At 38.8% G+C, this 26,102-nt stretch overlaps 1 protein-coding gene and 1 non-coding gene across 2 annotated transcripts; one reads left to right on the top strand and one right to left on the bottom strand.

Annotated features, from left to right (window-relative positions):
* Positions 1-2,427: 2,427 nt before the first annotated feature.
* LOC127109005 (small nucleolar RNA R71) lies at positions 2,428-2,534 on the bottom strand. Its single transcript, XR_007796495.1, has one exon. It is a non-coding gene; the product is annotated as a small nucleolar RNA R71 (small nucleolar RNA).
* A 1,157-nt stretch (positions 2,535-3,691) lies between these two features.
* LOC127103296 (uncharacterized) lies at positions 3,692-4,168 on the top strand. The gene has a single exon (XM_051040564.1). The coding sequence runs from the start codon at positions 3,692-3,694 to the stop codon at positions 4,166-4,168; it is 477 nt and encodes a 158-aa protein (XP_050896521.1).
* The last annotated feature ends 21,934 nt before the right edge of the window (positions 4,169-26,102 follow it).

Below are 26,102 nucleotides of genomic sequence, written 5' to 3'. Positions count from 1 at the left end.
ATCATTGCAAGATGGCCTGGAATGAACTCGAATGATCAATAAAATGAAATCGCAAAGTGAGGTTTAATTCACACAATGGAAATGCAAACGACATCAAACCGTGATTAAGTAATCCTCACAATCGAAATTCAAAATAAGCGAAAAATTGGGAAATACACGCAAAACTCTAATTAATTTGCTCAAATCCAGGTTGTGCATATCGGCAACAAATGGAATGTCGTATGCAAAGGGTCATAACGCGACAAAAATATCTATCAATGTATCGAAATTTCAGAGGTCATAACGTTATAAAATGTCGAATTCACGGATCAAAATATGATTAAAATGATAACGAGAAATCGTATCGTGTTTTTAGGCTCGATTCACATGATATTCGTTTATGTTTTTATATACTTTATCGTCTTTTACTTCCATTTTATGTGTTTTGCAGTTATTATCTGATATCATTGAAGTTTTGGAAGCCTCGCGCAAAATAGGAGCTAAAAAGGAGAAAAAAAAGCAAGTTTTATGCATTCTGTCCAGACGGTGTTCGCCATCTAGGAGATGGCGTTTGCCTTTTACTCCGCTGCCACGTCATTTAAAATATGGAAGGAATGGCGTTCTTCATTCCCCTAATGGTGTTCGCCATTATCGCGCAGTAACAGAACTGCGCTAGTGGGCAGTTCTGAACCATTTTTTATCCATTATTTTCCTTCCACTTCCCATGCACGATCCAAGGGAGTTACCAGGTCTCAAAACCTCTATAAATAGGATTATGGGATACTTGAGAAGGTATCCAAGTTTTGTGGAAGATCTACCGAATCGACTTCTTAGATTTAAGCTTAAATTACCTATAAAAGTGAAAATAACTCATATCGAGTGATTGTCACACCTATTCTAGTTTTATTTTATTTTCATCTTCATTGTACTCTTGGATCGAAGAACAAGCCTGCCGTTATTTATTATCAAGTTAATTCAAGTTCAAGTTCAAGTTTATTCTAGTTTTATTTTAAGCAATTTCAGGTTCTTTTTACTACTTTTGATATTTTCATGTTTTATTGCTTCAATTACTTATATGTCATGTTATTCTTAATTTTGAATGTCTTAATTATGTTGTTCCCAAATAATAGCATGTCTTGCTAATTTATTATGAGTCTGGCGTATGAGGACCGTCGTTACCGACAGGACTCGGTAGAAATAATAGGCGCGAATTTATGATCTAATTATGTTTTGGCTTTAGTTTCCAATTGTAGGTTTTACTGTTTTGGCACGAGAGTGTGAGACAAGTTAAGGTTCAATCCGATAGTGCGAGAGTGTGAGGAAAGAACCAGATAGTGGAAACTAGACATCAATGCTAAAAACAGCGAGAGCGCTTTAGGCATCGTTTAGGATCTCATTTACTTTTAAAATATGCTTTCTAATTAGAACGGGCAAGCGAGAGCAAAATCCTGTGGTTAGGAGGTGTGATCTTTGTCAATAGCGCGAGAGTGTGAGACGGGACCTTTAAGTCGGTATTTTCTACATAACACAATAGAATCATATTTAGTGCCCAATTCTACTTAATCCCTTAGGTACACGGAATCCATATTTCTGACTCGTTTGTTATTATAACTTTTAAATCGTTAGAAATTAGTATTTTCATTTTCGTTCGTAACTTTATAATCTTTAGCCTTAGCTTTGCACTGCAACAATAGATAACATTAGTTTGACCATTAGTCCATGTGGGTTCGATAATCTTTTAAAAATACATGATAGGTTGTGCGCTTGCAGTCATAATCCGACAGACACGCCTTTCGAGCCATCAAGTTTTTGGCGCCATTGTCGGGGACTATTTAGTCAATAATGTGATTCCTTTGTTGTGCAGTATAGACTAAGGAAACAAATTTTCTTTCTTTTTCTTTGTTGATTGTATGCTAGACACTCTCTCTCTCTTAGAGCAAGGAGTTGGAGCAACCAATTGACGATATCGAGCGTTATATTAATGTAAAATTCCGAATCAACAATTTCCGTATTAAATACGACCTTCTGGATCCTAACACCCCTATTTCAGAACCATAATCAATTATGGTCGAAAGATCACAAAATCGTTTGTTGAAGTATTATGTTGTTCCATCGCAAGCAGAACCATATAACAATATTGCTGCCCCTGTCATCAATCAGAATGATTTCGAGTTGAAACCTTCATTATTATAAGTCATTCAACAAAACCAATTCTCAAGTAGTCCTACAGACGACCCAAACTTACATTTGTCAGTGTTTGTGCAGTACGCATACACTGTGAAAGCAAATAGTGTCAGTCAAGAAGCGATTAGACTACGTCTTTTCACTTTTTCCTTAAGAGATAGAGCTAGAGCTTGGCTCCAGTCTCTACTTTCAAACTCAGTAACCACATTGGACGAGTTGAAGAAAGTCTTCTTAGCCCGATATTTTCCACCAAGAAAAACAGCTATGCTAAGAGCTCAAATCAACGAATTTAAGCAAAAAGACAATGAATCTCTTTTTGATGCTTGGGAAAGATACAAGGACATGATGTGACTTTGTCCACACCATGGACTTGAAGAATGGTTTATTATCCATACTTTCTATAATGGTCTGCTGTATAACACCAAGATGAATTTAAGTGATGCCGCTGGCGGTGCTCTAATGGACAAACCTTATGACGAAGCTTATGAACTCATAGAGAACATGTCTCAAAATCATTTCCAATGGGGAGGAGAACATGCTGATGTAGAAAAACCAACTACGAAAAGCGGAATGTATGAACCACTGGGCACACTAATGTTGATTGTCAGTTATTGGCTAAAGTGGATGCTAAAGTGGATGCGTCAATGCTAAAGTGGATGCGCTTACTCAAAAGATTTAAAGCTTGGCCATAACACCAGCAACTACCGTAGGTGCTATAACACCAAATTGTGAATTATGTGGAACCACTGGGCACACTAATGTTGATTGTCAGTTATTGGCTGGCGTACCCATCGATCAAGTGAACTATGCCCAAGGAAACCCATATTCAAACACTTACAATCCTGGTTGGAGGAACCATCTGAACTTTTCCTATAAAAATAACAATGCTTTGTTTTCACCGAACCCAGCATCTGTTATTCCACCTGGCTATCAAAAAGGAGCCCTTGTTGCTCCACAAGCACCTAGAAAGTCAAATTTGGAGATCATGATGGAAAACTTTATAAATATCCAAGCTCAACAAAATTAATTATTTGCAAATCAAAACGCTCATACGAGTGAATTGATGAAATAATTGTCAAATAAGTTTGATGCTATGGCTATCCATAACAAGATGTTATAAACCCAGATCTCCCAAGTAGCCTAACAACAAGCCGCAATAGCAGCCCCAGCTGGAGCATTCCCTGGTCAACCTCAACCAAACCCAAAAGGCCATGCTAACGCTATCACACTTTGGAGTGGGATAGAACTTGATGAACTAGTTGGCCCAAGAATTCAAAATCCGGCCATGTATCAAAATTCTGGTAAAGGATCCGAGAAAGTAAATGAACCGACCAAGGACGGAAAGAAAGACGAAAGCGGAGAGGCAAAATATAAAGAACCACCTTATATGCATCCGCCATCATACAAACCAGTTGTACCTTATCCCCAAAGGCTTGCTAAATCCAAAAATGAAGGACAATTCAAGAAATTTGTGGAACTTCTGAAGTAACTAAACATAACCATACCATTCATAGAAGCCATTACTCAAATGCCTTCATATGCTAAATTCCTTAAAGAGATTCTATCCAGCAAGAAAAAGCTTGAGGATGATGAAACAATTATGCTTACTGCAGAATGTAGCGCTATCATTCAAAACAACATGCCTCCTAAACTGAAAGACCTTGGTAGTTTTTCCATACCATGCATAATTGGAAAGTTTATCATAGACAAAGCTATATGTTATTTAGGAGCCAGTGTTAGTTTAATGCCCTTATCCACATGCAAAAAACTCAATTTGGGAGAATTAAGACCAACAAAGATGTCCCACCAACTAGCTGACCGCTCCGCTAAATTTCCTGTAGGTATGCTAGAGAACGTTCCCGTTAGAATAGGACAATTCTATATTCCTATCGACTTTGTGATAATGGATATAAAGGAGGATTCCCACGTCCCTATTATTCTAGGAAGACCCTTTTTAGCCACAGTCGGAGCCATCATAGATATGAAGAAAGGAAGGCTGATGTAAGACCCCAATTTTGACCCTAAGATCCTTCATGCAACTTCATCATATGCATTAACATTGGGATCATAGCTTGGCATACTCCTTACCCCTCTCTCATTGGGTTTGTTTTGGGAGAGATCACCAAGCACCATGTGATTGTATCATACTTGTATATTGTCATTTTTACTAACCAAAATACCAAAAATATGTCCTTGTATTTGCCTAACTCTTTTGTAGGTAGGGCATGATCATCAAAATTTATCAAGTTCATATATAGGGTTTGAGACCCTCATTCTTAAGAGCACAACCAAAGATTGATCCACAATATTTCTAAGCATCATATATGAGTCCCAATGATCTCTACATGCCATATTGATCAAATTTCCTTCAAGAGTTTGGAGGTGATTTGCCTTGGAAACCCTAGTTTGACTGGGTATCTTTAGTAACTTTGCCAACAAGCTATCTCGCCAATTGCTCAAATTTCTCAAGGGACAATTCAAATTCATCATCTTATGCATATATTGTCTACCATGAGCCTAAAAAGTCAATAGAATTTAAGGTTAGCAAGTTGGTTGATGGTGGTTGGCCAGATGAATTCATCTAATCAAAATTGGGCCTCCCAAGACCCTATCTCCTACAATTTTCACCATATGAAACTTATTCCAAGAGAAACATTACTCTAAATGACATTACAAACAACTTTCATGTTGATACCTAGATCTATTTTTGCTTGGAAAATCATTTTCTATGTTGAAACATTATAGGTCATTTTGTCTAAACCCTAAATTGAAAGTCAACTCCCCAAGGCCATAACTTGCTCATTTTTTATAAGATGAAAGATTTCCAAGTTGCATAATCAAATTAAAGATGTCTACTTCAACTTTTATGTGTGGAGTGAGAGATAATTCAACTTTTATGAGCATGTGATATGAGGATACATTATAGGTCATTTTTGACCTATACCATTGAACAAGTGATTTTTCCAAACTTCAAAAATGCATAACTCTATCATTATAAATCCAAATGACATGAAATTTGTGACCATTTTGAAGGTCTTTGAAATATCTACAACTTTGATAAAGACACGTTTCTCATTTGAAGCTCACATCAAAAGTTAAGCAAGGTGGAATATTGAGATATATGACTTGACGCTTAGAAAAAATTTCAACATGTTGAAATTTCCAAACTTCCACCTCAAAATTCACCATGATTCAAGTTCAAAATGAAAAAGTATCCAACATAAAACTTGTGCCCCTTGATCTAAGCTTTCCAAAGAACCCAATTTCATGCATTTTGGACAAAGTTTGCTAGGTCTGCACATGGATTTAACAGAGCTGCATGATTGGAAGAAATCAAATGTCAAAAATCACATTTCACTTTGCCTTGACATCCAAGCATGATTTGAACTTCAGAACAGATGCAAGTGGACCAAATTGGATTGCTTCATGGGCAAGTACACGCCCATGCAATCTTGTGCATGAAATATCCAAAATTAGCAATTTTTCAAGTGTGCAAATATCAGTCCCAATTGCTATAAATACAGGCCCTTGGAGCTCAATTCAAAGACACCTTGTGCGCCAGCTTTGCCCCCCAATTGAAACCCTCACATTTCAAAGGAAAACCTGATAATTTTCAACTTGAAAATTGAGTTTGAATCTCACTGTTTGGAGAATCAAGAACTACAAGATTCAAAGCTTTGTACCATTGCCAAACCTCTCCTGCAAGCTTCTCGAGTGTGATCAGATCAAGTTTGAAGCAAGCAACTTCAAGTTCTGCACAACATTGAAGGTAAATTTCAAAAAACTTCATCTCTTCGATTCTCACTTAATTCTCATCAATTCTCTTGGATCTTTGGTTGTCTGAAGTCCTACCAATGTAGGCAAGAAGATTGAGTTGCTTTGAGGTCAAATCGAAGCAACTCAGTTGTCACACCTCAAAATTCAACTCCTCATATCTTTTTATATATTTGGAGTTAATTGAAATTGAGGTCAGATTCATGCTCTACGCCAATTTTTCTTTCAGATCATGTCCTCCTTTTTTATTTTGGTGATGGTTGAGGGTGGACCAGTCCGGTGAGGTCCACCGGAGAAGAAGACCGGAGCTCTGGCTCCGGCGGTATGTTGGCACGTCTCCCAGCCACAGGATCCATTCAAATTGTTTTAATCTTAGGCGTTAGTTTTGATTACCACGCGTGTGGCGCGCTGACTAGGTTCCATCATGGAACGCGCGTTTGTGTCCACTTGATCTGCCACCTCAATTGATGAGGGAGATCAAGTGGCTCTTGTTTTTTTGATTTTTTTGATTTTTGTTTTAATTCATTTGATTTTCATTAATTCATATTAATTTTAATATTGATCCAAAAAATATGAGAGTTTCACCAAAAAAAATTTAAATAAATTCCTCTTTCATATTTTGAATTAAAATTATTTTTTGGATCATTATTAATATTTTTCATGATTTAATTGATTTTGTGATTATTTTCAATTGTTTAAAAATACTTTTAAGTCTTTAAAAATTCTTAAATTTTTTCACCAATGTCCTTTGACCTTGTTTGACCTATGATAAATCTCATGGCCATTTCTTTGGTGTTTTGATGAGGTTTTAGGAATTTGACAAACCATATTTAAATTAAATACACTATTTTAGTATTTTTAAATTAAATAAATGCCAAATGATTGTGTTGACCTCTTGTGATGGTTTGTATAAGTTTGACTTGTGTTGTTGGGCCTTGGTCAAGGTTGATTTGACTTTGCTAGGTTAATATCATTGGATTTAGGGGATTGATGGAATGTACATTCCATCTCCCAAAATGAATGAATGATATTAACTTGGTAAAAGTCTTCCTTTGACCAATTTGAGTTATGATCAATTCCCCTCCCTCTTCATCTAATTCCCCTTCTTTATGCACCAATTTCATTTGGTCTATGATGTCTCCAAATCCTAAGGCTAGTTGATTGCAAAATCAACATAAGTATGGATGAGATTAGACCACCTCTTTTGCATATTCTTTTTGTGTGTGGTATGTTTCATGAGCATAGTCCATTATACTATGTCTCTAACATGCATTAACACCAAAAATTTATTGCCCGACCTCAAATAGTTGTGACTTCTACATAAGTCCAATTACGATTGCTTAACATAGCGCTAAATTTTTTACACAAAAGGCATAGCATTCTAGTCAGTGAGATTGTAAGTCTCCCATCTTTCATGGTATTGTGTGGAAACTTTGCCTTTTTTCCTTCCTTTGGAAGATGTCCTGGTTCAAGGATCCATGCTTGTGATAATTAGATTGAGTGTTCTCCAAAGAATGACTTAAAAAGCAAAAGCAAAAACAAAAACAATACTAACTTCTAACTCATTAACAACTAACATTTAACTTCAAGTCCTTTATTTTAATTCACTTTAATTTAAGCTCTATTCATTTACCATTATTCTTACCATTCTAATTGTTTATATTAATGCCTTTTCATTTTGTCCATTTGGACCATATTGTGTGATATATCTTGCTTGTGTATATTTTGTTTGTTTGTGTGGTCTTTGACCATCAATGTACACAATAAGAAACAAAAACCCTAAAAAACTGTTGTGTGGACTGTTGGCTTGATCTTGAACAATTGGACTTAGAATTTAGGCAACATCCATATGCAAAAAGGACTTGGCCAATGCCAACTATCATGTAACCAAGTGCTTGCAATTTGAAACTTCATCTGATACATCTGTGAAGATCCCTTTGAGTTTATCTGCAACATGATCACTATGAAGCTGTTATTTTGAACCTATGACTTGTGGAATTCATCTGTTACTTGTAAAATTTGAAGGAGATCATGGAATGGATAAAGCTTGGATGGGGCTATCTTTATTTTATGCCTTGCTCTTCAAGATAATATTGTATGCATTTTTTGTTGCTTGTTTTAATATCCAAGGGAATTTGGGGTTTCTATATGGCATTCTTGTCTATTGGATTGCTACCCATCGGTCAGATCTTTTCAACTCTTAACTTTTAAATTTGTGCTTAGGATTAGTCTCTTCATCTCCTCCCCATCTCTTTAATTTCAAAATCTCTCCCTCCTTTTGAAAACTTCTTTGTTTGAACTTGTTATTTTCTAAACTTGGACCACTTTGCAGATTAGAAACTTTGGCCTTATGCCATTGCATTTTCAAACTTCTTTTTCTTAATCAAACATGTAAATAAACTTAATTATACTTGACTTAAAATTTTCAAAAGCCAAAAAGAACTAACCCATTCAAACCATTCTCTAGGCCTTTGTGCCTTTAAAACTTAATTTTTGTTAAAAACATTGCATATAGTTTGAAATTTGTATCATGAACTACGAGGTTTTGATCCCTCATTTTTAAGTTGGTACGTAAGCACAAGTCCGAAGGTGTTGCCAAACACAAAAAATATAATTAATGAATTCTTTTCTCATCCCCCCAATTCTATTTGTTTGTAAATATCACTTTATACAAAATACATATGCACACAAAAAAGGGCTCCCTAGGAGTACCTATGATACTTTGGGTGCTAACACCTTCCCTCTGTGTAACCAACCCGCTTACCTGTAATCTTTGGCATTTTATTAGTTTTGATTTGAAAACTTCTTACTTTTGGGTTTTGTTCGTACTTTTTCCCTTTTCCCTTGGAAATAATAAAAGTGCGGTGGCGACTCTTGTTATTTGATGTCTTGCTTATCCATAGCTTGATGATCATGAATTTACCGCTACAGAAATTAAGTGGCGACTCTGCTGGGGAGCTAGTCTCCAGTGGGTTTATCCTACTTTTTTGTGTGTATATATTTGTATAAATGTGATGTATGTATATTTGTGTGATATAATCTGCTTGTTGTGCTTGGTAATCTCTGAGTGGTGAGATAAGTTCTAACCCTAACTTGAGTGCAATTAAGATAAGAGGATGGTATAGTCATGTTTGACTTGTGTGGAGTAGTCCTTAACAAGTTGGCTTGAGATCCGTCTGCTCAGTTGAGACCCTTTTGGATTTGGAAATGTCACACAAGTATTTGTGGTTAGGCATTACTATCTCTAATTTGGGTCCGAGAAGCTGAGGACCGTAGAACATTTACCCCCTCTTGGCCTATTTAGGATGTAGTGCAGAGGTTGTTCAAGTGTAGACTTGATAACAGTTGTTACGCGATACTACACTCAGACGAGTTTCTCTTGAGAATATTATGGGTCGATAAGTCAGTCATCTTAACCTGTAATATCCGTTAGATGGAATTAAGACTTTGGGAACTTTTTAGAACATGATCTACAGGTTTTTATCCTTAGTTAACTCCTTTGGGATGGTTCTTACCCAGACTTCATGCTTGTAACTTACAATAAACCCTTGATTCTTGGTTGATCCAATCAAGTCTTGTCAATATCAATAGAACTTGGGTGTTGATAAGGTGAAAACCATAATCCACCAAAATGGATGATTGATCTTGATAATGACTTGATTCATCCCTTGACCTTTGTTTGCTTGCCTTGTGTGTGATCCCTTATTTGTGATTGTTACATTCATGCATTCATGCGCATCATAACATTCATCACACGAAAATTTCAAGGAACTGAGGTATTATTTGCAAATATTTTCAGACCATGGATTATGGACGAAGGAACACTAAGAAGTACAGTTTCAGATTTCCTGACTTGAAAGAGTTAAGGAAGCTATCATCTTTTGTATTAGATCCCTTAGACTTCAAACAACGTCATGGGAAGTTATTGTATATCTTGTCTGCTGATGGGGTTGAAGGACTTTTGAGTGTATTTGTGTAGTTCTATGATCCTCTCTACCATTGCTTCACTTTTCCAGATTATCAGCTTGTGCCTACATTGGAGGAGTATGCCAATCTCTTGGGGATACCTGTTTCTAGTAGAGTGCCATTTAATGGATTGAAAGAGATTCCCAGATCTCATCTTATTGTTGAAGCTCTTCACTTTAAGAAGTCTGAGATAAAGGCTCATTGGGTGAAGAAAGGAGGTTTATTTGGGTTGCCATCTGATTTCCTCATCAAGGAAGCTACTGCCTTTGCTCAAGCCGGTAGTGTGGACGCTTTTGAAGCTATCTTTGTGTTGCTCTTTTATGGATTAGCTTTATTTCCTAACATTGACGGTTTTGTTGATGTTAACGCCATTAGACTTTTCTTGATTGGGAATCTGGTGCCTACTTTGTTGGGTGATATGTATTTCTCTTTTCATCTAAGGAATTCTAAGGGTGGTGGAACTATTGTCTGTTACATTCCTCTTCTGTACAAGTGGTTTATTTCTCACTTTCCTCAGACACCTGCTTTTGTGGAGAACAAACAATGTCTAAGGTGGTCTCAGAGACTTATGTCTCTCACTAATGATGATATAGTTTGGTATGATCCGTCTTTGAGCAGTTTGGAGATTATTGATTGTTGTGGTGAATTCTCCAATGTGCCTCTCATTGGTACACAATGAGGAATTAACTACAACCCTGCTTTGGCTCGTCGTCAACTTGGGTTCCCCGAGAGACAAACCTATTAACTCTTTGTTAGAAGGTCTTTTCTATCAAGAGGGTAAAGATCCCCAACATTTGAAGTAGAAGATTATGCATGCTCGGTATAATTTGCATAGGAAAGGAAGATCCGAGCTTGGTCCGCGCGATTGTGTAGCTTTGGAAGATTACACTCTTTGGGTGAAGAAGAGAGCTTTGGAGTTGAAGATGCCTTATCCTTGTGAGAGACTTATGTCTGTGGTTGTGGCTGAGCCATTAACTCTGCCTAACCAAGATGTAGAGGAGTTGGAAGATGCACTGGACAAGATGAAGCAAGAGAAAGATATGTGGGAAGAGCATTTCCATGCTTTGAGCAAGAAGCATGAGGAGTTGCAGTTGGAGTCTAAGGACAAAGATGCACTTATTGAGCTACTTCAAGACCGAGTGACAAAGAGACAGAGAGAGTCGGAGGTTTCATCTTCTAGCATGCCTCAGCCTTCCGTTGCTTGGAAGAAGATTGTTGATCAGCTTTTCCTCGAGAAGACTCAGATGAAGGCTTCTTTCGAGACCGAGATTTGACGCATTCGAAGGAAGTACACGCCTACAGCCAGTTCTTCTGACGTTGTTGTTAGGGATCCTTAGGATGACTAGTCTCATTTCCTCTTGTATTTTTTATTTTTGGTTTCTAAAATTGTACTCAGTGTAATCCTGCCAATTATATAAATAAAAAGAGAATTTTGTTCATATCAAATTATTGCAATTATTGTTAATTATATATTTGCAAATGATATAGTAAGTTCCTTAAAAATAAAAATAAAGAAACAAGCATTGCATTTCATGCATCATTTGCATAAGCAAGTTTCTCTTTCGCCAGATGTCTCATTGGTGTTTCTTCTGTGCTTCAGCCAAGCTAACTCATCGGTACAACACTCGCGCCAATCATTTGAGAATCATGGAACATCTTGAGCAAGACAACAAAGAGTTGAAGGACGAGATCGCTCGACTGCCTGCCATGATGGAGTCAGTGCTAGTTGCCCAGAGCCATCTTCTCCAACGCCTGCAACTCCTCCTCCTACTCAGAGGGGTGTCATTTTAGAGGTGGCTACCTCTATCATGCCTGATGCTACCACTCACTTTGCACCTACCATGCCTGCCGGATTCTCATGGGGAATTCCGCCGAACTTCATGCTAGAAGGTTTTGCTCCTACTTTTGCTTCCATGCCGACATCTAGCCCGGTCATGTCTGTGCCACCTCCCATTGTGCATACCTTACCTCGTGTAGATGACACCATTTATCATTCTGAGCCGTCTGAGGGTCCGGATGCTTATGAGAAAATGGACGAAATGAAGGATCAGTTTCTTGAGCTACGCAAGGAATTGAAGATGTTGAGAGGGAAGGATTTGTTTGGGAAGAGTGCTGTTGAGTTATGTCTGGTGCCGAATGTGAAGATTCCGGTGAAATTCAAAGTGTCTGACTTTGAAAAATACAGAGGGAACACATGTATGCTTAGTCAGCTAGTGATGTATGCCCGTAAGATGTCTACCCAAACTGACAATGATCAACTGTTGATACACTACTTCCAAGGCAGTTTGATCGGTGTTGCACTCCGTTGGTATATGGGGTTGGACAGTGCAAGCATTCGCACTTTCAACGACTTGGGAGAGGCTTTTGTAAAATAGTATAAGTACAACGTGGATATGGCGCCTGATAGAGACCAATTGAGGTCTATGTCTCAGAAGGATAAGGAGACATTCAAGGAGTACGCGCAAAGGTGGAGAGAATTGGCCGCTCAGATCACTCCTCCTCTAGAGGAGAAAGAGATGACAAAGATCTTTTTGAAGACCCTGAGTTCATTTTATTATGAACGTATGATTGCTAGTGCCCCTAGTGACTTTATCGAAATGGTAAATATGGGGATGAGGCTTGAGGAAGGTGTCCGAGAAGGACGTTTGTCAAAAGAGGAAGCATCATCAAGTAAGAGATATTGCAGCGGTTTTGGGAAGAAGATAGATAGCGAAGCTAATGCAATTTCTAATGGGAGGCAGAGGAGGCCTCAGATCAGAAAGAATCAACCATCCCGTCAACATCATCATCAAGTATCATCAGTCATTCCGGTATTTTTAGCAAATCAATCAGTACCAATTCAAAAACAACAACAACATCAACATCAACAACCACAACAACGAACGAACACCTACAACAACAACTATACCAACAATCATCATCAACAAAACTTCGAGAGGAAGAAGGTCCCTTTCGACCCAATTCCTATGACTTATGCTGAACTTTAACCGTATTTGGTTCTCAAGAACCTACTCCAACCGAGAAACCCGCCACAAATTCCAGAACCACTTCCGTGGTGGTACAAGCCTGAACTCCGATGTGCTTTTCACCAAGGAGCACCCAGACATGACATAGAAAATTGCTATCCAATCAAGTATGAAGTTCAGAAGCTAGTAAATAGTGGAATGGTGTCCTTCAAGGACCGTGCGCCAATTGTGAAAGCAAATCCACTACCCGCTCATGGGAATTCTTCTATTAATATGGTGGACGGTTGTCCTGGGGAGTTCAAAGTGTTTGATGTCCGTTTTATTCTAAGGTCTTTGGTGACGATGCATAAGGACATTTGTATGGTGAGTGATTGTGAACACGACCATTATGGTTGTATTATCTGTAGTGTCAACCCGAGAGGTCGTGAGGTTGTGAAAAGGGACATCCAGCGGCTGATGGATGAAGGAATGATCCAAATTGTTCAATACCGTTATGTAGATGACGATGTGAATGTCATAGTACCCATTTTTAAGCAACCAGAGAGATTGGTGATTCAATACGACATTAGTAACAGTAACAACGTCAACAACAAATCAGTATCACCGTTGGTTATACGGTTAGCGGGTCCAGTCCCGTATTCATCTGATAAAGTTGTTCTGTATCAGTACAATGCAACAATGGTGAAGGATGGTCAAGAAGTTCCATTGTCGACAACCAGTTCTGTAGTGAGTATTGTTGATGTTACTAAGGTGACTCGTAGTGGTCGAGTGTTTGGGCCGGTGTTCCCAAAAGATGTGGAAGATTCAATAGTCAGTAAGAAAGTGGAAGTGCGTGCAGCAGATCCAGTTAGTGCTTCAAAACGTCAGTCTGGTGAATCCAACAATTTGAAGACTAATGATGATGATGAGGTACTTCGGTTAATAAAGAAAAGTGAGTTTAATATGGTGGAGCAGTTTCTCCAGACCCCCTCAAAGATTTCAGTACCGTCTCTAATTATGAATTCAGAAGCGCACAGAGAAGCACTGCAAAGAGTTCTAGAGCAAGCGTTCGTGGAACATGATCTTACGGTGGATCAGTTTGATCATATTGTGGCTAACATCACTTCATACAATAATCTCAGCTTCTGTGATGAAGAACTCCCTGAGGAGGGTAGGAATCATAACTTGGCTTTGCATATCTCCAAGAATTGCAAAGATGATGCTTTGTCAAATGTGCTTGTTGACACTGGGTCGTCACTGAATGTGTTGCCGAAGTCAACTCTGTCAAAGTTATCATATCAAGGAGCGCCCATGAGGTATAGTGGTGTAATCGTCAAAGCTTTTGACGGTTCACGCAAAACAGTGATAAGTGAAGTGGAGCTTCTAGTGAAGATAGGCCTGAGTGATTTTCAGATTACTTTTCAAGTAATGGATATCCACCCGGTCTACATTTGTCTATTGGGAATGCCATGGATCCACGAGGCAGGAGCTGTTACTTCCACTTTGCATCAGAAGCTCAAATTTTTGAAGAATGGGAAACTTGTTATTGTTGGAGGAGAGAAGGTGTTATTGGTTAGCCACCTGTCATCTTTCTCTTACGTTGAAGCTGAGGATGAGGTTGGAACTCCATTCCAAACCTTATCTATTGCTACTGAAAAGAGAGTTGGGGCACCTATGGCCTCATTGAAAGATGCAAGGAAGATTATTGAAGAAGACAATGTTGATCAGTGGGGGCGCATGGTAGAGGTCTCTGACAACAAAGGTAGAACCGGTATGGGTTTTCAACAAGGTTTGTCAACTGCAAGGTCTGAGGATATGCAACTTAGCTTCCGTAGCGGAGGGTTCATTCATGGCAATGAACAACACTTAGATGTTGTGCTAGAGGATGACGAAGGGGAAGACTGCACCAATTTTGTGACGCATGGAAAGGCTTGCAACAATTAGACTGCTGTTGATGTTCCTATTATTTTGCATCGATCTAAGTAATTTCTTTTATATGTTTTCAAAATCCTTCTCCTATGCCTAAGGGAGAAGTGAACATTGTTGGGCATTTTCAAATTGGTCATTAATAAAATTAATTCTATTCATCCACATCTATGATATTTGTTTTTACTTTTTGCTTTATTCTGAAAATGGTAATCACAAAAAACATAAATAAACAATATAATTGTCCAGCTGCATAATATTTGGTCACAAATTCACTTCTCTAAAATCAAAATATCAAATCATTATGCAGGTTGGTTTCTAACCCTATTGAATACAATGATTCTTCTCCTTCTCCAAATTTTGAATTCCCTGTGTTTGAGGCCGAGGAGGAAAATGATGAAGAGGTGAGTGATGAACTATCTCGTCTTCTTGAGCATGATGAAAAGACCATTCAGGCGTTCGAAGAGCATATTGAGCTAGTCAACATGGGTTCTGAGGATGATGTGAAGGAAGTCAAAATTGGGTCTCGACTGTGTCTAGATGTCAAGAAAAGGTTGATTGATCTTCTTCGAGAGTATTCAGATGTGTTTGCTTGGTCCTATCAATACATTCCTGGTTTGGATTCTGAGATTGTGGAGCATAGATCACCGTTGAAGCCAGAATGCCCGCCAGTCAAGCAGAAGTTGAGAAGAACGCATCCTGATATGGCAGTAAAGATCAAAGAAGAAGTGCAGAAGCAGATTGATACCGGTTTCCTTGTGACCATTGAGTATCCGCAATGGGTGGCCAACATTGTGCCTGTGCCAAAGAAAGATGGAAAAGTCTGCATGTGTGTTGACTATAGAGATTTGAATAAAGCCAATCAAAAAGATGATTTCCCTCTGCGACACATTGATATGTTGGTAGACAATACTGCTAAATTCAAAGTATTTTCGTTTATGGATGGATTTTCCGGATATAATCAGATCAAGATGGCACCCGAAGATATGGAGTAGACCACATTCATTACGCCTTGGGGAACATTCTGTTATAGAGTGATGCCTTTCGGTTTAAAAAATGCTGGTGCAACTTACCAAAGAGCAATGACTACTCTTTTTCATGATATGAAGCATAAAGAGATTGAAGTTTATGTCGATAACAAGATTGCTAAATCAATTGATAAAGAGGAACATGTTAAGCATTTTTTGAAGTTATTCCAGCGTTTGAGGAAGTATAAACTCCGCTTGAATCCCAATAAGTGTACTTTTGGTGTTCGTTTTGGTAAGTTGTTGGGCTTTATTATCAGTAAGAAGGGTATTGAAGTTGATCCTGCCAAGGTCAAAGCAATACAAGAGATGCCTGCGCTCAAAACTGAGAAGCAAGTCAGAGGTTTTCTCGGCTGCTTGAATTATATCTCAAGATTCATTTCACACATGACTGTCACATGTGCGCCTATATTCAAGCTTCTTTGGAAAGACCAGTCTTGTGATTGGACCGAAGATTTCCAGAAAGCTTTTGATAGTATCAAATAGTATCTGCTTGAGCCTTCGATTTTGTCTCCGCCTGTTGAAGGAAAACCGTTGATTATGTATTTGACTGTGCTTGAAGATAGTATGGGTTGTGTTCTTGGTCAGCAAGATGAGACTGGAAAGAAAGAATTTGCAATTTACTACCTCAGTAAGAAGTTCACCGACTGTGAGACTCGGTATTCTATGCTAGAAAAAACTTGTTGCGCATTGGCTTGGGCTGCTAAGCGTCTGCGTCAGTATATGTTGAATTATACCACTTGGTTGATATCTAAAATGGATCCAATCAAGTATATTTTTGAGAAGCCTGCTTTAATTGGGAGGATTTCCCGTTGGCAGATGTTGTTATCAGAGTATGATATTGAATACCAATCTCAGAAAGCGATCAAAGGTAGTATCTTGGCTGACCATTTGGCTCACCAACCAATTGAACATTATTAGTCAGTGCAGTATGATTTTCCTGATGAAGATATCTTGTACTTGAAAATGAAACATTGTGATGAACCATTGCTTGAAGAAGGGCCAGAACCTAGTTCCCGTTGGGGAATGGTATTTGATGGAGCTGTTAATCAATATGGTAATGGCATTGGGGCAGTGATCATTACTCCTCAAGGCACACATTATCCATTTACAACTAGATTGACTTTCATATGTACAAACAACATGGCAGAATATGAAGCTTGCATTATGGGGCTCGAAAAGGCCATTGATCTCAGAATCAAGCATTTAGATGTCTTTGGAGATTCGGCTTTGGTTGTGAATCAGATCAAAGGTGAATGGGAGACGAATCAACCCGGTTTGATACCGTATAGAGATTATGCGAGGATGATTTCAACTTTCTTTACAAAGGTTGAGTTTCATCATATCCCTCGAGATGAAAATCGGATGGAAGATGCTCTTGCAACATTGTCATCAATGATCGTAGTGAAGTATTGGAATGAGATTCCCAATTTGATTGTAATGCGTCTTGATAGACCAGCTCATGTGTTTGCTGTTGAAGAGGTCAAAGATGAAAAGCCATGGTATTTTGATATCAAGTGTTTCCTCCAAAGTCAGATTTACCCATCTGCGACATCTTTGAAAGATAAGAAGACTTTGAGAAGATTAGCTGGCAACTTCTACCTGAATGGTGATGTACTGTACAAAAGAAACTTCGACATGGTTCTGCTCAGATGCGTGGATAGACACGAAGTAGACTTATTGATGACTGAAGTGCATGAAGGCTCATTTGGTACTCATTCCAATGGACATGCAATGGCGAAGAAGATGTTGCGAACAAGTTACTATTGGCTGACAATGGAATCTGACTGTTGCAAGTTTGTGAAGAAATGCCACAAGTGTCAAATATATGTGGATAAGATTCATGTTCCTCTGACACTATTGAATGTTACTTCTTCCCCATGGCATTTCTCCATGTGAGGAATTGACATGATTGGGATGATTGAGCCCAAAGCTTCGAATGGACATCATTTCATTTTAGTGGCAATTGATTACTTCACAAAATGGGTTGAAGCGGCATCGTATGCGAATGTAACCAAGCAAGTTGTTGTAAGGTTTATCAAGAATCAAATCATATGCCGTTATGGTGTGCCAAGTAAGATCATTACTGATAATGGATCAAACTTGAACAATAATATGGTGGAAGCTCTTTGTAAAGACTTCAAAATTGCACATCATAATTCTTCTCCCTACAGACCCAAGATGAATGGGGTTGTTGAAGCTGCAAATATGAACATTAAGAAGATTATTCAGAGGATGGTTGTCACGTATACGGATTGGCATGAGATGCTCCCATTTGCTTTGCACGGGTATCGTACATCCATCCGCACTTCAATAGGGGCAACCCCTTTCTCTCTTGTTTATGGTATGGAAGCAGTGCTTCCCGTAGAGGTTGAGATTCCATCATTATATGTGCTCATGGAAGCCAAGTTGACTGAGGCTGAATGGTGACAGACCAGGTTTAATCAATTGAATTTGATTGAAGAGAAGAGATTAAATGACATGTGTCATGGTCAGTTATATCAGCAAAGGATGAAGAAAGCTTTTGATAAGAAGGTCAGACCTCGGGTGTTCAGAGAAGGTGACCTTGTGCTCAAGAAGATTTTGTCTTTCAAACCAGATTCTAGAGGCAAATGGACTCCTAATTATGAAGGGCCGTATGTTGTTAAGAGATCCTTTTCAGGCGGCGATTTGATTCTTACAACTATGGATGGGGAAGAGTTCACTCGTCCTATGAACGCAGATGCAGTCAAGAAATACTTCTCCTAAAAAAAAGAATAGCTCGCTAAGTTGAAAACCCGAAAGGGCAGCTTAGGCAAAAAAGGAGCGTTTCGGTGGATTGAAAACCTGAAAGGGCGATCTAGGCAAAAATTAGAGACATAAAATAGAAAAGAATTTTCCCGATAAGTTGAGTACCCCACCTTGGGGCAACTTATGCAAAAAATTAGGGATTTTGGAAAGTAATTGCATGCTGCTGATCTTCCAGTTTTGGAGAAACTTTGTTGAGCACAAGGGTTGACATCAATTCATCGTCCCCAGTAGTGATCAAAAGCACATCGGATATCAAGAGTTGGTGGAAGAATTAGTGGTCATTTGTATTCAATGTAACCCTTTTCCATGTAAATTACCATTTTCAACTTTGTAAAGATCTATGGAGTCTTGTCATTTACAGACTACCATTCTATTAAATAAAGTTGAGCTTTTATCCAATTATTTCCATTCTTATTTACTTCAGCCAATAGTTTTAAATTTTATTATGATCATTTTTTAAATTAAAATTTTAATCAAAATCATTTTTCTTAAACATATAAAAGCAAAAAAAATTCACAACAATTAAAAAGAAACATCAACAGCATTCCGAAGAATAGCAAGCCTAAGTGTGGAGCATCATAGGTTCCCCAAACAGTTAACCCTTCGGGAATCCCTAGCCGGGTTTGTTGATCCAGTTCCCCTACGGAGTGTTTGATCCCCAGCAGAGCTTTTGTAGTTTTCCTAGCTGAGTCAGTTGATTCAGTCCCCGACAGAGTTTGTGTGTTCCTCAACAGGGTTGATTTTTTGTTTTGACCTTCAGTAGAGTAAGATTGATTTCCTCAGTAGATCGCGTTGGTTTCTCCGCCAATAGCCATCCAACTCACTCCCAGTCAGAGTTTCCTCCTGGTTTCTGAGCAGCTATTTGTGTTTATCCTCTGTATGGTTGTCTCTCATTTGATATGGTGTTGACCTAAAATTCCCTGTAGATTCGATAACGTTTCCTTTCCTCATCAGATCTTCTCTTTCCCCAGATAATGTTGAGCCTTTGGGATGTTGATCTCCCTGTTCTCCGGCAGTTGTATCCCTTTGTTATGGATTGACCGAGGATTATACCGATGATTCAAATTTTGCGACACCTTTGTGTCCTTTGTGATCGTTTTGTCAGCATAATCATCATACATATACATATACGTATACATATACATATACGTATACATATACATATGCATATACACTCATATAATTTCATGATTACATATTTTTGCATAATCATTGTAACACCTCAAAATTTGCCCTCCTCTCTTGGGACTAAGCTTAACATATTGCATATCATTTTAGGTCATTAGGAATTGCATGTTGCATATCATGTGGTTACATTGTGCAAGTCATCCTCCCAAGTATTGATCAGAAGATGGAGAAGTCTAAGTGCAAGCCTAGGGTTTATTGACTGATCATGGGCCATCTGAGGATTGGGCTGTGAATTAGGGTTTTGTGATTCTCAATGGATGTTGGTCTTCATCTTGATTGCAATGATACATCATCATCATCATGATTGGATGTCATCAGAAGATTGAGGAAGATTCCTTGAGATTAGGGTTTTGACCACTGGTCAACCCTAATCAGTTGCATTGGGCCAATCAGGGCATGATCAGGAGATGGGATTTATGATGGTTGTGGGGTTCATTCTTTGATTATATTGAGCTAATTGAGGCTAGGGTGTCACCCTTGAGCCATTTCAGTTGGAGATTGGGGCTCAGATTGATCTATGCATTGCCTGATTCATCTGTCAGTTGAAAAGTCAACTGTGGTCAACTGTACATGATCTGATGGATTTGGAGGTGGAAATGAGTTGGACACACTTCATTTATGTTGGAACAAGTGTTAAATGACATTGCAAAGCTTAAGGATGAAGAAAATCAAGTCAGGACAAAAACTGCCAAAAATAGAAAGTGACTTGTAATTGAAGTTTCCTAAAATGGAAAGTTTTTGACCTCAAGACCACGTGTCCAAGGAAGCTTCAAATGAAAATTTGTTCAACATGAAAGTTGTAGATCTTGTTCTCACCTTTCCAAAAAGTCCAAGAACATGAAAATCCCATGTATGGTTGGAAAATTATGGCTCAGTGACTTTCAAAAATGACCCATAATCAGGAGGCCATAACTTCCACATGGTTTGTCCAAATTGCAAGTTCTTTATATGCAAAAACTCCATTTGACATGTACTTTCATGGTGCATAATTGGATTTTCTCAAAAGTGGCCAATGCAAAAAGTCAATTTTCAACTGGACAGTTAAAATGGACCAAGGGCAAAATTGTCCAACTTGTGAAATAATTGGAATTTTTTAGTGGGGATTTTTGCAACACCTCATAAATGGTATTTGAAAGTTGTTGGAATCATCATAACATGGCTAGGCCTTGTGATTTGGAAATTGGCTTGAAAAATGAACTTGTAAAATTGGACAAAGTGCCATCACATAGTGAATTTCCAAAATATGCATCCAATGAGAGTGAAACAAGTTGCAACAGCTCACACATGTCATTTTGAGAGTGTGTGAGCTGTCAATGAGCTGGCATTGGCTTATATGTGAAAGTACCATTTTGTCCCTAACTTGAAAATTAACCATTTCACTAACACATTCCATTTGGTTAATTAAACATGGTTAAGTGGTGATTAAGCAATCATATATATTCATAATCATCATCTAATCATAACAGAATTACACATTTCCCAAAATCAGATCTCAAATTCTTGGAATTCTCTCAAATTCCTCAAGAACACCAAAACCAAAATTGGCAAGAACTCTCTCAACTCTTGCTCAATCTTCGAAATTCTTGTTGTGTTGATCTTCTCTCATCATCATCATCAACTGTTTTTGCATCTCATCATCAATCAAGCACCAAAACTCAACTGTCCAAAGTGCACTCATCAATGGTGAATCATGAATTCGCGCGCTAGGAGTGGAATCAATTGAACCTGAGCCTGGCATCCAACTTCTTGAAGCTTGTTTCGTATCTGTTTTGGACTTATAGGCCTGGAAACATCAAGAACAACACTGCCACTGCCAGGTTTTCATTTTTTCGATTCACACCAATGCCTTAATTGTTGTATGCGTTATATAGTGTGTTGATTGTAGATCGTAGTGATGTGTTTGTTTTGTGAAATGGATGACTGTAGCTCGCATAATCTTGATTTTAAGTTTCGAACCAAAACCCTAACTCGATCGATCCGTGAGATTTAGGGACTTTTAGGTTAAATTAGGTTGATATTTGGATTGTGCGTAGTGAGACGGTTCCAACGAGTATTCGCACGAGAGTTTTGGTTGAGTTTCATGGATCTTCATGTTCATAGGTTGCTGGAGAATTCTGAATGAAAAACGATGATGATAGGAGTGTTTGATCTGAAATTTGGTTTGAAAATTCGAAAAAAGTGTTTACCGCCCGCGCTCCACTATTTACAATTATGCCACTGTAAATTCATTTTAATTATATTAATTCATAAAAAATTCTTAAAAATCATTAAAACCTTAGAAAATTCATAAAAAATCATTAAAAAATCAGAAAAATATAGGGATTTTTGTGTTGACTTCCTTGTTGACTGTAGAATTTTTTTGACATATTGGTTGAAGTTGTGCATGGTAATATTTGTGTTTGACTTAGGTTTGTTTCACATGTGCTATATTTGATACATTCTACCATTTTGATTGGGAAATTCTCATATTCTAAAATAAATGCCTGAAAATTTTTGTGGTAATTGTAGACTGGTTGATGTTTATTTCCATGTACACTTTGTGAATTTTTGATTCTTGGTGATTGAGTTATGAATTTTGGAACTTAGGTGTGACAATTTGTGTCACACCTCATTATGTCAACTTGCTGGATTTATTTGAGTGACTTAGACTTGGTGAAATGATGTGAAATTTTGCATGATGGTTCATTAACATGTTAAGAAGCTATGTGAATTTTTGTGGAATTTTATGTGGAATTTTCAAATTGATTGCTATTTTTCATCTCTGTTGGTCAAATGTGCAAGCTTGTGTGATATAGGTTGGTAGATTTAATGTGAAATGCTCATATGGTATTGAATGAACATGAAATTTGGTATGGTTGTTGTAGACACATGGTATGACATCCCTGTTTTGGTCTCACTCATTTCTTTACTGTTTTCATTAAGTTATGAATTTTTGAAGTGAATGCATGTGTTGATGCTTTGGTTTGGATCATATAATTGTGTCTGTTTTTGTTGATTTTCATTGACATGGTTTCCTTTGCCCAATTAAGCTGAAATTTGGTGTGCCATACCTTGAATAGACCCTGTTTAGGTGTAATTTATTTGAGATTTTTTGGATTTGTTTTGATATGGATTTGAATGCAATAGTTCTGTTTGGATGTTTGGTGTTCCATTTGAACTAGTTTGATTTGTTTTGTGCATAAAAGGAACATGATGAATGATATGGACATGGGACTAATTGTGTGGGCTTTTGTTTGACATTAATTTGACTTTGGTTAGAGATACCTTGCTGTTTAGGAATTTTTCTTGCCTTTGGACCCTAGGCTTGGCCTAGTGGTCTAGTTTCTAACATTTGATTGAGTTTTCAGGATGAAAAGGTGCAATGTTTATGGAGAATGATCCAAGTCAATTCAATTGATGTTGTTTGATGTTTGTACACTAACATAACTTTGTTTTGTAGGTTGTGAAGTTTGGGCTTGAGCTCATAGCTTGCCTTTGTTGTGCATTAGTTTGTATAGTCTGACTGATTAATACTTGCTGTTTATTTTTGTCTGTCTGAGTACTAACTGTGTTTGACTGTTTCCAGGTACTTTTAGTTGCTCAGTTCCTTGTGAACTTTTGCTTTGCTTTGCTTAAGCAACTTGCATTGAGGTATAACTTCCTAACTTCATGTAGTCTGGAGACCCGGTCTGTTATTTGACCGGGCAAACTGTCTGAAGTCCTCCTTAAGAGGCAATGTTTGTGATTGTTTAATATTGTGCCTAAGCAGGTAAAGTCCTTAATCAAGGCAATTGGTGGAAGGTAGGGATATGCAATCTATCCCCCATTATTCTGTGAGTCTTCTCCTTGCTCCCATTACATGGTTGTAGCATTGAGATCACAAGCCCAAGATCTTGTGCAGTGCACATTGTGTCAGAGTCTCTGAGTATAGAAGGGTTCCCCCATTCTGGACCCATGCTCATCTGTCAGAAGCTCTCCCTGGTTAGGGATAAGAGCTGTGAGGTCTGATCCTCACTTCATCCTTTCATCTGCTTCACCTTAGCCTCGTAATGGCAAGGTTAAGAGCAAACACAGCCCGTACAGACGACTTGCTGAGGCAGTCAAACCTATTGTGTGAGCCACTTGTTTGGTTATAGTGCGTGCTATGTGGATATCTGTTTGAGATGCTTGTTCTCATTGGATGTATGCTTGAATTATTCTGTATGCTTGTGTGCTTGCTTCTTTCCTGGATAGGAGTAGTTTGCTTATGCAAGTAGGATAGAAAACCGAACTTAGGGTAAACGATGCATGACAACACTAGGCTCGAGTCCAGCTCCCTGGTAGTGTGTCTTCCCTCGGTTTCTGGCTAGTAATTCAGTCCCTTTCAGGGGAACTACATCACCCTGATCCTCGTTCCAGACGAGGTATGTAGGCAGGGGGTCGTGCGAGACCTCTCCGGGCAACCTTTTTCTTTTTTGCGTGTGTTTACTTGTTATCTGATTGTGTTTTGGCTCGGATGCCGACGTAAGCCCAGTGATTGGCTGTCGGGCTCCACGTTTGCCGTTTTGGTTGTGTTTTGGTTCGGATGCTGACGTAATTCCATCAAGTGGTTGTCGGGCTCCATGTTTGCCACCCTTGTTTGTTTGTGCGTTTTGTGTTGTTTGGCGTGCGTAAGCCGAACTACAGTGGCTCTGATTCTTGTTCCAGACAAGATATGTAGGCATAGGATGCGATGTCCTATCGAGCTCCCTTCTCCTAACCCCACCTGTGTTCCTCGCGTGTGTGTGATGTTTAGCAACCTTTTCTATTTTTTTAGAACGTGGATCCCGTCGAGTACGACGGACGTGAGGGGTGCTAATACCTTCCCCTTGCGTAACCGACTCCCTTACCCTTTCTCTTTGGTCGCGAGACCATTTCCTTTCCAGGTTTCTCTGAGCGTTTCCTTTCCCTATTTTGGGATAAATAACGCGCAGTGGCGGCTCTGTGTGTGTTTTGTTTTTAGCTCGCCGGTTGATTTTTCGCAGGATGCGACAGCTGGCGACTCTGCTGGGGACATAGATAGATGTTGACCTGTGCTGGTCCATCTTCCCTAAGCGAGTCCTTCCTAGCGCTCTAGGATAGTTTAGGTTGCTTGTGATGTTTTATTTATTGCATTTATTATTCTAACCAGTGTATATATTTGCATAAATATTTGCATGCATCATACTATCATGTTGCCGTCCTCTGTGCAGGTGGTTCCTCTGTTTGGGGTGGGTGTTCTGAGTGGGGCTAAAACCCAGGCCCGAGTATACACCTAGGATTAGTGTGGTCTCACGTTCCTCAATTGCTAAATCAGCATATTGTTGCAACGTGACATGCCACAAGCCGGACGAGGTTCATCTGATAGTGCTTTCCATTGTGGAATATTCCACTGTGGTTGAGTTACGTCATCTGAACTGTTGACTCTGGTGACCGATCATTTCCCGGATCTTTGGTTTAGACGATCTTAAGGGAGCTACAATGGCACACCCGAAAGGGCAAACCCATTGAGTATCTCTGCCCGATTGTCGAGACTATTATCCGCCTTAGGGTGACCTGATTAGAATTTACCTGTGAGGGGAGGGTGTTCCTTTCAGATGCATGTTCAGATGGTGACTCAGATGGTGACTTTTTGTTCCGTGGATCAGAGTCCTATTTATAAGTCGGATTTATGGCCGTTTATTTCAGAGACGCCAGAGTGCTGTCCGTGGTATTTATCAGTGGGGATCCGTTTATTTCAGGATTCCCCGGGCCGTTTCAGATGGTTGTGGGTGTCTGCTCAGAGACTGATGATGATGATGATGTATCTGTTTTCCGTTTATTTCGGAACCCGTGGGTCAGATTGGTGGTTACTTATTCCTCAGATGGTTATGATCAGTCCAGAAACCAGGTTTCAGTGCAGAGGATCAGATGACTTGGAGGATGGCAATGCATTGTATTCATTCATCAGCATCATTACATATTGCATTTACCTGCATCTAACACATGTTTATCCATATGCAGGGACATTTTTGATCGAGATCCTGGTTGAGAGACTTCCTGTTCAGATATGAGGACCGGTCTGAAAGACAACATTGCTTACAGTTTCTTCGATCCTGAGATTGGTGTGCTGAAGGAGATGATAGCATTGATTACACCCGACCATGTGGGGATGTTCAGAGAGTCATACGGTAGTATCCTGAAGACGGTTTTCAGACTCACAGACAGTGACAGGAGCGCCATTCATACTCTTCTTCAATTCTATGATCCGGGGCTAAGATGTTTCGTGTTTCCAGATTATCTGTTGGGACCTCTGATGGAGGACTATGCTAGCATCCTGGGTATGCAGATCCGTGATCAGATTCCTTTC

This window comes from Lathyrus oleraceus, chromosome 7 (genome assembly GCF_024323335.1).
Source record: "Lathyrus oleraceus cultivar Zhongwan6 chromosome 7, CAAS_Psat_ZW6_1.0, whole genome shotgun sequence".
Classification (NCBI taxonomy): Eukaryota; Viridiplantae; Streptophyta; class Magnoliopsida; order Fabales; family Fabaceae; genus Lathyrus; species Lathyrus oleraceus.
This window is presented reverse-complemented; position numbering and strand designations above follow the sequence as displayed.

What these genes read in the sequence shown, in the direction of transcription:
- LOC127103296 (XM_051040564.1), top strand. Translation starts at nt 3,692, where the DNA reads ATGCCTTCATATGCTAAATTCCTTAAAGAGATTCTATCCAGCAAGAAA.